The sequence below is a fragment of the Larimichthys crocea genome, chromosome II (genome assembly GCF_000972845.2).
Source record: "Larimichthys crocea isolate SSNF chromosome II, L_crocea_2.0, whole genome shotgun sequence".
In the NCBI taxonomy this organism is placed as follows: domain Eukaryota; kingdom Metazoa; phylum Chordata; class Actinopteri; family Sciaenidae; genus Larimichthys; species Larimichthys crocea.
In genome coordinates, this window is record NC_040012.1 from 9,200,322 (window position 1) to 9,212,685 (window position 12,364).

Consider the following 12,364-nt stretch of genomic DNA (forward strand, 5'->3'; position numbering starts at 1 on the left):
CACATAAAGAACCTGCTCTATCCCAAGGTTTTCTGGGATACGTAGTTCTGGTCAGGAGCTCTCTGAGACTAAGAAGCGCTCCCTCTGATCGGGAACTATGAATCCTTCTTTCTGTTCACTCTCTCGTCTGTCTGACAGGACAAAAGACTGTTTGGGGTCGATGACCACCATGCAGTCTTTGTCCTGACCAGGAGCCTCCACCTCGGCGTAAGAGGGACGTCCGGAGCCTCGCCTGAACTTCATGATTGGCCAGCGGGTCGGCCGCCGCTGAGGGGGGATAAAGAATGACAGAAAATTAACACACAAGTGGGAAAAAATATATAATTAACGGATATAATGAAAAAAACATTTAACTATTCATGAGATGTTTGTGCTCCTCTATATATACACATTTTAAATTGATAAATAAATATAACTTAATGCTCCCTAAACCTCAACGACAATATGGATTTGGGACAAACAGTATAACAAACTGTAGAACTGGAGTCTATTTTAAATTCTAATTGATAAAAAAAATACCTAATATTTCCATTTGAATTATACAAATATGGGATTTGATGATAAACACAATGTGCACATGGGTGGGAGAAGTGATCAGACTTGGATAAAAAAAAAAGTGCCAAATATTGTGAAGCATAGAAAAATAATTTGGTGCAGCTACAGAAAACATATCCTGAAAATGAAAATTCATCATCTGGGAACCATGAATATCAGCTGCAAATGTCGCACAAGTCTGGTCATAGTTTTTAAAATATCTTATAGTAATCCAGGGCATGAATGTTGGATAAATGTTGAAACACCAAAATAGATTTAAGGCGTCTTCAGGCTGCAGTGCTTGGAAGGCAACAATACAATTCCATTTTCAAATCTCTGCATTTTGCCTTTAACTACAGAGAAATGCATGGTGTGCTCTGGAGAATGTGTACAAAAAAAAAGTAAAACTACGAGCACTGTTCTTTCAGGAGACTGTGGAGAACTTCAGGTTTTAGATGGTGCACAGCAGCTGGATGTCACTGACCTCCATGAAGAAGATGCTGGCGCTCGAGGTGGGGTGGTTGTACATGTAGACAGACGTGAAGACGGCTGCTGCTATGATGACCATCATCGTGACGATGCCCACCAGAAGACCAATCTGCAGCCGCTCATCACTGTCTCCTGTGGCCTGCTCGCCTCCTGCTGCACAGTGACAAAACTCAGAGACTTAAATCGAATTTTTTAAATGTTTGACATCAAAAAGACAGACTGACACACACAGTTTCAATTTTTTGATATTTACACTTTAGACTATTCAATGTTTCAGGCACATCAGATGTCATCAGTGTGTCATCATCAATATGTTTTGATAAAACGTTGACTTACGTGCTTCATCGATGTGCAAAGACATCTTTGTGTCATCTAGAAAAAGAAAACATAATGCATGATATCACAGTATGTCATGTGTTGTACTTTTTTATCCTTGAACGTCTCAGGAATAAAAACACATTTACAATTTCAAGATACTGACCATGTTTTACTATAATAGAGTAGCTTTTTGAAAGTCAGTGCAATTTTATAGTCAGTCCTTTTAATTTAGCTTCTGTAAGTTTCATATAAAGTACAAATCCTGTTGGTTCCCCACCGCGTAGGGTCAGTTAAAAAAACTTTCTAATTCAAACTTCTCTTTTTGAGGTTTAAAACATCCACAGTTGTTTTAAAAAAAACATTTGGATTTGTATGTTTTCATCCAGCTAAGTAAAATAACAGAGCTTATGTCTGAGTAGGACATTACAGCTTACAAACAATAGCTACTAAAAAAAAACAAAAAAAATAGCCCTCCCATATTCTGACCCAACCAGAGTGATACACATACATTGAATCATCCTTCAGCAGCCGAGGACACTATGCAGTATTTAACATGGCGCTGTATACACTCAGCTATGAGCTAACAGAGGGCTGGGAAATAGCTGACCACTTGACCCTCTCACTGTCAGACTTTACACAACACACTGGGCGTGGATACCGTGCAACGACAAAAAGTATTAATTCATGAGATGGTAATGACGCCGTCCCTGAGCTGTAATCTAAAAGAGACGCGGCAGCTTCTAACACTGAAGACATCAAACGTTTGTCAGCTCACCTTCTGCAGGTTTGCTGGTGGGAATCTGCGCAGTGGATATTATTCTTCTGCTCGTGCTGCTGTGTGTTGATGGGTTGGTGACAGTGGATGTCTTCCTGAAGGGGATCAAGGTCACGCTGGAGGTCCTGTGCTGCATTGTGGTCGTTGTAACAGGAGCGGTCGTACGCGTGAGGTGGTGAGATGTTGTGTTTGTGACGTCTGTCATTTGGACACACCGGGGATCTCTTCTCTGGAGAGACAAACACCGGTAAACTTTTTTTGTGCACATGACGTTGAGTTAAACTTTCTGTAGTTTACTGAAATGCAAAAAATAATGAGAACCTCCTCTGGGCAGCCGAGGTCCACCCAGTCCTGCCGGTTACGATCAAACCCACTGGAGCATCTGAGAAAGGAAGTGAATGTTATTAGAGAGTAGAGATGAGGTGTAATCACAGGTTTAAAAAGGTGCTGAATCAAGGTGTTGGTGATCAGAGCAGAGGGAAAGGTTTAAGGAATGTAGCTCCGTAATAATAATTAAGATGAGGCTTCTGAGTCAGTCAAAGCAAGTGAGTGTCAAACTGATTTTACCGAATGAAGATTGTTGGCAAATTATATCTGTCTAAGGCCTAATTATTATTCGCCAAACAGTATATTTCAATGCAGATCTTCAGAGTTCAGATGCAGATCAAACTTTCTCAGTACGTTCTCTCCGAGCGCTTTACCTTTGTAGCCGACTGCACCAGCTGCAGTTAAAGCCGATCTGAGAAGTGACACATGGGCCACAGCTGGAGAACTGGAGACATGCTGAGAATAAAGAAGACAGTCAAGAGTGAGGAGGAAGAGACGCAGGCTTTGAATTAGATGCATGCATTTCTGCAGCCTATCTGCAGCTACAGCCACTGTCGTCACAGGCTATTCAGGTTTTACAATCTGACAGGTTGACAAAAGAATAAAATAAATGTTCAGATCACCTTAATGGCAGGTTTACGTTAGGCCACTCTTAGCCAGTGTCACGTATAGTGACATCAGCAATGGGAAATATGCCAAATAAATAAATTGCTGTCAGTTTGATGCTTCTTTCGTCAACCAAGTGACTTCACACCTGGCAGGTGTGTTTCCTGGAATCCAAGGCTGAATTTGGTGCTATTTAGACATGTGACATGTTAATATGAATAAATTTGAATAAACACTTGACTGACTGACTGCTTCATCTACTGTAACACACCTACTGCAACGCTGAGAGCCAGAGACACAGTCGCCCTGCCTCAGTTTCTATCATCCCTCTCCATTTCTGTCATTGGCCGAATTGGCCAAACAACAACCAAAATACTTAGAATGTTGATGAGAATTTGTGTTCAAACTGTGTGTTGCTATCTTAGCAGCACATCTTTTTGTATAATGCTTTACTTACTAGGGAGCGGCAGCATCTCCACAGCTGCAGAATTGGAGATTTTGGACTTGAGGATGTCGACTTTGTGATACTCATAAATGGTTCTCCTCCGAACATCTGGAGCAAATCAGAGAGGATATGATGTTATTACTTACTACTGAGCTCAAGTGTTTTGAATGATAAGTTAAATTAGTGAAAAGCCACTCACTGGGGATCTGCTCTATCTCTCGAAGCACCACAAAAGCATCCGACAAGCCCACTTTGACAGGATGATTCTCAGTGCTGATGTCATTGATGTCTATAGGAATCTATTTAAAATATATATATATAATTAAACAGATTTTGTATTAATAAAAGAACACAAAGGACAGAAGAAATGTCACCTCTTTGTATGCAAAGATGATGCGTCCATCACTGTGCAGAACAGCCTGGAAGGTGAACGTTCCCACTGTGATGTTGTCTTGGAGGTGAATCCTGTTCCACTGAACCACCAACGCAGTGCCTGCACAGTACACAAACATAAACATGTCATAAACAAAGCACATATATTAAATAGAAATATTCTACAGCAGAACCAAGAGGCAAAACGGACTTTCTCTCTTACCATTATCAAAGTAAAACACAGTCGAGTTTTTGGACAGACTCGGGTCAAAGTTTGCCATCAGCGGAGCAACGTACTGAGTGGCTGTTAGCATTCGGTGAATTATATCTCCAGTGTAAAGAAAACCTGTGAAAGTAAAACAAGCAGAGGTTGCTGTCAGTCATTTGTTATACATTCATCATTTCAATCGTGGACGAGTTATGGGCCAAGGGGCCCCCTCCTGCCTACCGACCAGAAACTCCACACAAAGTGCTTCACTCTGAGACTTCACGTCTTTTTCTGTGGTATTTGTACAGGTTAACCTAGTTCTTACATTTGTTACATAAGATTAGGAGAAGTTGTATAAAAAGAGAAATCAACGCTGATCACACATAAAATACAGCATATGCAAAAAATATTACAGGAAACATCAAAGGAAACTCATGATGTGGGTTATAGTCTATATTAATACAATTTTAGCCAACAGTGACATAATTATAAACCATGCAATGAAGAGAAAATGAAGAAAAATATAATAAAGATTCACTTCAATATTCATATAGGTCCATGAAAAGGTTTCAGATTTATTCATTTAAATGATCATGATATGAAAAAGATGTATTACAAAAGACTTCATAGTGCAGTGAATATTGTACTGGTTCATACATAAATAAATCTATAAATCGTATGATCTTTGCCACTGCCTTAAAACACTTATGATGAGTATTCTGTATTAAGATGGTGCAAATCTTTTTAATATGTGTCTAATATTTTTCCAAAGAACATACATGATGGGTTCCCTGGCTGCAAATAAACCTTGCTGTATACTTATAACTCAAATAAGGAGACAACATCTGAAACTTTGAGCTTCATAACTCCAGACAGAAGACACTGTGTGTGTAGTTACAGACTTACCTCCAGTTGCCACTGTGACTTCTCTTAGTTTATGACCATAGAAAGGAAAGTCAAAGGACAGAGTCACTCTCTGGAGACGAAGAAAAGAAAAAAATCACTGACAGCGCAAGACAAACTTCTTGTCAGAATTTTAATTACTAATGTAAAATAGCTGAGTTTTACCGCAAAGTGAGAGTTGTATGGTGCGTTTTACTGTGTGTTCTTATTTAAATCAGTTACTAAACATCAACTGTAATACACTGCTCCACACCTCTGCATGAGGTCTTTAAATGTGCATAAAACACTGATCGTCCCGTTTATTCACACAGACACATTTCATACCTCAGCTTGTCTGTGGGTGCTGGACAGGAAGCCACAGAACTTCCACTTGTCCTCTTCCTGCTCGTCGATGTTCACCCACAGATCTTTACTGGCTGTCTCTCCAGGACCGTAAATTTTAGACGTGTAGTAGGCGTGATCAATGTCCTGTCCAAAAAATTTAAACTATTAGGGACAAATAAATAAAGTGGAACAAAATTTAAATGAATGTGGTTCCTGCTGGTGTATTTGATGGCTGGTATGAAAAGACACACCCATCGTCTTTTATACATCAGCTATCCAGAGGAGACATCACTGCAATGACTTTAGTTCCTATGTCTCCTCCATCTGCTGTTAATAACTCACCACAATCTGTGTAGAATTGTCGTGTCCCTCCTCCATCAGCAGGTCTGGATCTGACTCCTCTGGTTGGTGCTGGTCTCTGTAGTGGCCCCTCTTATCTGCAGCCCAGCCAGGGGCGCCAGTCCTGGGCCTGGATGCCCACCTCCTCTCCCTAGGCTTGTTGTTCCCTGTGACTACATACAACCTTCCCTCTGGGGGGGACAGCTCCTGGGTGTCAGTGCGGTATACTCCTGAGGAATCAAACAGAGTAAGATAAGTTACTGTTGTTGAATCCCCAGGTGACTTTGGGCGAGAGGCGGGGTACACCCTGGACAAGTCGCCAGCTTATCGCAGAGCACACTGTTTTCTTTTGGATAAACATTAGATTAATTAACACAGCGTTTTTAAAAGATAAAAATAACAGTACAATAAAGATGGAACACAAAACAAGGCAGCCACTGCTTTTATAAAGTTTCAAACACAAAGTTCCTGAATGGTCCAGCAACCAGAAGTCCATAAAATGGAAAATGAAGGAAAGAAACTATTAAAATAAAAACCATAAAGCCACAAGACATCCAGAATATTTCTGTAAAAATGAAGCAGGCATAACAAACACAGAGCCTCAGGCTTGAATATTTCACTCAGTATAAACACCATCAGCTTCAAAGAACATGACATATGATACTGACCGTGTGGAATATTAAGATTACTCTAAGAAACTAAAGCTATTTAAGAGGAGAATGCTTCCCCGAACACGTCAGTGAACAAACTCTAGTATCTTCTTCTAACATGCAACAGGACATAAACAATTCCCTGGCATGCGCCATGTGGCAAACATGCGTGGTCACCCCGCCATTCTGCCCTTCCAGTGACAACACAGCGTCCTAACTTTTCTCTTCACAGCAGAGGGTGAAAGCATGCTTCACATTCTTCACACCAGCAGGTCCAGGACCAGGCATGTGAGGCCGGCCGGGCAGCAGTGGGTGTTGTGTGTATATTTCTGTCACATGGTGGCCGTGTGGCTGCAGAGGCCTGATAACCCTCCACCTGTGTGTAAGTGTGATGTGGGCAGTGATGCTATATAACCTGAGGATGATGTGGCTGCCACTGAGGGGCTGCTTCTATGTTTGTTAAAATGCACCGTCTGTATATCAACAAAGATCAATACTGCTGTTTGCAGCACAGTCCACTGTTTCCGTGTCTCTTCGAGTAAATGAAATTAGAAATTAGAAAATAGAAAACAAGGTCAAAAACTGCTGCTTCAGCAATACACCTGAGCCTGGTTACAACTTAAACCATCAAAAATAAAGATTCTCCACCTGCTGGTCAAAGGTGGAAACAAACACAAGAACTAACATACATGCAACTGAAAAATGGTATGGAAATATATTATTTTAATTAATAAATTTAATTAAAACATTTGACAAAATACTGTATTTTTTATGAAAATGCTTAAACTATAAGAGGAATGTAATGTTAAAATGTGTGTTTGCATTTCCTGTATCACGCATACATCCATTATAAGTTATGAGTTATGAGCTGAAATGTGATGTGAGGACATATGGTAAAACAAATGGTTAAAAAAAAACAAACAGTGCAATTGTAGCTACGAACAGGAAATAGAAGGAGGAGAAGCGTGGGTCAGGAGTATCCTTTTTCCATCTGGAGCCAGCTCTGTTCAGGACTCAACAACAATAAATCATCTTCCTATACAAACAAACCTGCCTCCTGTGTGAACTGTCTCTAACTGAGTATTTTAACCTTTGTCATAATGGTGAGAGCTGAATATTCTGAAGTGGTTCAAGGTGTAAAAAGTTTGAGAAACACTTTTTTTTAAAAATACCAATTAGTGGTATAAGTGCTGTTTTCACTCAGCCCAGTAGACAACACATGGGAAAACACTGAATACTGAAACATTTTGGGATTTTGAGGGAATTATTTATTTAAAAAAATATCAAAACATCTCAACAAATTATCTGAAATTGACATTTCTTCTGGAAAATCTAATTTAATTAGCATTAATTGTGATAATTACAAAGAAATCGCCACTATGCGCCTCTACAGAAACATAAAATAACATTTATGACTTACCATAAACTGATTTCAGCTTCATGAAGCTCATTTGAAACTGGAAAACAATGACCAGTCCTGTGATGAGATTAACTGGTTTATTCTTCAGGGTTATCGCCATCCTTCCTCTCAGCTCGTAGCGCATCTTCAGGGAGAGCCAAGAATGAAACTAGTGGAGTGGCGCAGTGAGAATTAAGCGCCTGCACAAAGTTACAAGTAGAAAGTTTCCGCTCGTCTAAACAGAGAAAGCAAACGAATTGTTCGTGTGTGCTAACGTACAGTTCCTCCTCAGACTGATGTCCATGTCAAACCTGTAGATTTTCCGCAGACCACCTGTGCGCCACTTCAGTCTTGTCAGGAGTGAAGCGCTGATGGTGATGAGAGCCTGTGCAAGTGGAAACGCTGCCTTTAGGTACTGTGGTAATTCTCCAAATTATGATGGCAACTGAGATACTGAGAGTAGTAAACAGTTACAGTGTGTTATTAGTAAAAAATACTAGGACCACACTGTGAAAATACTATATCATAAGTAAAGTAAGTGTCTTCCAGAGCTGTGTAATGCTTAGTGTGCCATCATCCGTTCATTTTGTAGCAGAATGTGCCGTAACGTTGAATATTACCAGCAGCAAGTGAAGGCAGCAGATGATGTCCCTCGTGTAATTCAAACCTTTCCCCACTAGATGGCGCCAACCACACCAGACACACGTTCAGCCATTATATGAAAGTCTAATCTATTAATGAGGCAGTGATGTGGTTATGAAATATGCACGGTGACGGTGAGGTGTGATCCTAATAGGTCGACTAATCATTAACATTAATTTAAAAAAAATCTGTTAATCTGTGTTTTTATTATTGTGTTGATTACAAGCTAAAGATGCTCTGGCAGAGGAATAGTGAATTGTTGGATGGATGCCCTCTCGTGGTGACCAAGTCACCAAAGATTATAGATATATATATTTAACTTAAAGTAGTTAAGACTATATAGGGCTTCATAGGGCACATATTAAAGATACTGTTTTGACCGCTGTAGTTATTAGTTACTTTACAACGTAAGCTTTTACATATAAAACATACAAGGAGCTTATAAATTATGATACTTTGTTGTAGATTAAACTACAGCTTTAGGATGCAGGACTTTTCATAGCAACCGATTGGCATGTTTTATTATGATGGCTGCAGATGATTTAAGAATAATCATGAACCCACAGAGCAGAATCCAGTTTGACAATATTGTAAAAATGAAAACATTATTTAAGTCTGATGTGGTAATCCCTCCAAGGCAAATATTTACCAGCATGAACCCCTGCTCAGGATCAAAGGACACAATGAATAAATGATTTACTGGCAGACTCTAATTTGATTACACTAAAGCTCTAACCTTAAAATCCCCCAAATATGTGTGACTACTGCGATTTGTAATTTATTCTAAATATAAACGTCGTAATATGTAGAGCTGCTTTTAATCAAACTACTTGTTCATATGTTTAAACCAAACCAACAGCAAAGAACAAAGCTGAAACATTGGATTCTTTCTTTTTAATGGAATACCCACTGATAGGACAATTTTTTAAGGATGGCACAATAATGAAATAAAACACCACAGAAACATGATGCCACAATACAAGGACACTTGAGGACCTTAACAAAAAGAACCCAAGAACATAGTACAAGGGATGGGATTCAAAATCTGTTCCTCACACCAGAAATGGAAACACAAACAGGGAGTGCTGCTTTACATTGTGTCAAAGTTTCAAAACAGCCACCTCAATGGGATAGATACAGGCTTGAAAACACAAATAAGCGCTTCATTAAAAAGGTGTTTCACGTGCATTTTTCACACCGATGATCATTTCGTTACTTTCCAGACCCTGAAATAGATTTATGAACACCTTTCTAATGTTCATGTGTCGTTTGCTCTTATCTCATGATGTATCTGATGTGCTATCTTACAGCTGAAGGATAAGCCATAGATTTTTTCAGACAATTGTAAGAATATAGGCCACATAAAAAATAAAAAATAAATCCAAAATGTTGTATGATTTCTTCATGGATTTGGTCCAAGTGTTATCTTAGCACCAACAATACATCTGGATTATGACGGTCCTGTGTGTTTTTTCTCTCCACTTGTGTCAATCATACCAAGATATCAGCAATTTTTCTACAATGATTTATTAATGTTTAGAAATGCTACTGACAGCACCTTTAATCAAACCATTATTTGTGTCAAAGATGTGGGTGGAATGAGAAACTTTAAAAACACTCAGCAGCGCAACAGCTCCACTTCAAAGATGAGAGTGGAATTCGCTGGGATGAGGGGCGGGAATCCTCTCTCGCCGTACGCGTAGTCCGGAGAGCAGGTCAACCTGGCCAGCTGGCCAACGCTCATCTGTGGAGGAGGTAAAGAAGGGCATATATATTTAAAAAGGTCAATAGACACAAGAGAGGCTGAGATGTGCCAACTGTTGTCTCTAGTATAGGTTACATTCAAAAGAACAGAATCCTACATTTTTCCAAATGCAGATCAAGTGTAATTCGATCGATTCGACCTTCCCTGCCTGGTAAATGCTTACATCTTTTAAACTTCTGTCCCCATTTTCTCTCTAAAAGCCAGACACGTTCAGACTAGGCAGCCACAGAAGACAGTGTACAGTTGTTACCATGGCAGGGGCGGGAGACAGATATACTATTATTCAAATGTTTATGCACGGTGCATAAATCATCTACATAGTCTGGCCATTAATGAATGTGCACACAGGGAGCTATTTTCAGTCAGATAGTAACAGAGACGACAGCTGCTACGAGACGACAGTGCTGGGAAGCTAACTCTAGTTAGCCAGCTGTCTGCAGATGTCCAAAAAAAAGAAAACGAGCACAAGCTCTGTGCTGAATCTGTGCTCATGGATTTTCTCATCGACAAAGCCCTCTGGTGCCTCTCAAGACAAGAGAAAATCTGTGCATGTGAAAACCTACTTGGCAATAAAGCTGTGTGTGATGTGTAGGTGGTGCAGGCGTTTAAAGACCTGAAATTATGACACATCAGTAACAATTCAGTCCATATTTGAGCAGTAGAAATTCCCTAGTTCACTGTCTGAACAATAACCCAAGATAAAAGCAGCTCATGCTGATGTCGTTCATCTCTGTACCTGAGCTACACCTTCATCCCAAGCACGAATGACTTGACTCTGTCCGATGTTGAACTCAAAGGGCTTCCCCCGCTTCCTGGAAGAGTCGAACTGCGCTCCATTCGTCAACGTGCCTGTTTCAACGACAACACAATGTCAACAGCTAAGTAGTTCAAACACACTGTGATTGAGTTGTTTAGATACACCGGCCACAAGCGCACACACATTACCACTTTAACATCTAATCCAAGTCAAGCTATTGAACTGGCCACACATGCATACTGCACTTTAAACAATCAGTGTCTTCTCTGTACAGTCTCTCAAAGACTAAATTCTTTATAAGGTTTTAGATTTACATATTGCATAGTTCACTGTTACTGTTTTATTTTACTGTCACTGGTTTTATTTAAATGTTATTCATACATGTATACAGTGTTAAAATAGGATGTTGTATAGGGTTAACGTTCTGTTTTCTTGTTATCACTTACTGTTTGGGAGCTGCTGTAACAAAAACCATTTTCCCTGCGAGCATTAATAAAATATTTATGATTCTGAGAAAGCCGCTAGCCTGGTGACTTACTATTATTATTTTTTAATATATAGGGGTTGATTAGAGAGATATAACATCGTAGCATTGTGCACATGTAGCATATATTGAGTAGATTTTGTTCAGTTTGGAGACAGGTTAACGTTTGCCCCGTTTCCGGTCTTTGTGCTAAGCTAAGCTAAGGCTAAGCTAAGCTAAGCTAAGGCGTAGCCTGCAGCTCCATGTTGCTGCACGGACCCGAGTCACCTCCCACACGTTAAAACTACACAATACATCGACCTCTACATCATGTTCGAGTGTGTCACATTTTCACATTTTAAATTAAAAGTGAATGAATGAATTTAAAAAAGCAGCCGTTGAGCAGTCAGCGGTGAAATAACGGCTTACCGACGTAGTGCACGGTAACTTTCGATCCTTTCTGGGGAAAGGTCTTTCCTGAAAGCGTAAAAAAAAGAAAGAAATGTCGGTTATAAATTGATGTTTTCTTCTTTTTGTTTAATGAAGCGTATTAAAATGATAGACTCTCTCATTTAATTAATTAAAAAGCCTTACCATCTCCGGGTCTAATGGTCTCGACGGTTACTCCCATTGTTCTCACGAGCAGGCTTCAGTCTCTAACGGAGCACGAGCTCTTTCACTGTCTGTGTGTGCGCGGTTACGTGCGCCGTGATTGGCTCGTTTGATGACGTCAATACGCAGAACGTAACATGTCGTCACGAATAATAATAATAATAATAATAATAATAATAGTAATAATAATAATAATAATAATACTATAACGACAACAACAATAATAATAACAAACACAATAATAATAATATTAACAACAACAACAATAATAATAATAACATAATAATAATTATTATTATATGATGAATAATAAGTAATAATAATATAGTAATAATAATAAAATAATAACAATATAATAATATAATAATAATAATAACAATAATCATAAACTAATACAGAATACCAACAATAATAATAACAATAATAATAATAATCA

The 12,364-nt window shown here is 39.2% G+C and overlaps 2 protein-coding genes across 4 annotated transcripts; both read right to left on the minus strand.

Annotated features, from left to right (window-relative positions):
• Positions 1–18: 18 nt before the first annotated feature.
• On the minus strand, positions 19–8,060 carry plxdc2a (plexin domain containing 2a). Of its 3 annotated transcripts, XM_027291939.1 has the most exons (15): positions 7,969–8,060; positions 7,711–7,834; positions 5,644–5,870; positions 5,302–5,445; positions 4,981–5,050; positions 4,090–4,212; positions 3,869–3,987; positions 3,694–3,793; positions 3,507–3,602; positions 2,818–2,899; positions 2,438–2,498; positions 2,117–2,345; positions 1,360–1,395; positions 1,019–1,176; positions 19–267 (listed from the first exon to the last, which is right to left on the minus strand). In XM_027291939.1, exons 2-15 carry the CDS (start codon positions 7,832–7,834, stop codon positions 52–54), a joined length of 1,785 nt encoding a protein of 594 aa, XP_027147740.1. In that variant the 5' UTR covers positions 7,969–8,060; the 3' UTR covers positions 19–51. The 3 variants fall into 3 exon arrangements, with proteins under 3 accessions (XP_027147740.1, XP_027147743.1, XP_027147735.1); XM_027291942.1 differs by having other exon boundaries at positions 1,019–1,173; positions 7,711–8,060; XM_027291934.1 differs by having other exon boundaries at positions 7,711–8,060.
• Positions 8,061–9,210: 1,150 nt separating this feature from the next.
• Positions 9,211–12,042, minus strand: LOC104926169 (FK506-binding protein 1). Its single transcript, XM_010739972.3, has 4 exons — positions 11,911–12,042; positions 11,746–11,793; positions 10,833–10,945; positions 9,211–10,075 (listed from the first exon to the last, which is right to left on the minus strand). Exons 1-4 carry the CDS (start codon positions 11,945–11,947, stop codon positions 9,950–9,952), a joined length of 324 nt encoding a protein of 107 aa, XP_010738274.1. The 5' UTR covers positions 11,948–12,042; the 3' UTR covers positions 9,211–9,949.
• Positions 12,043–12,364: the final 322 nt, after the last annotated feature.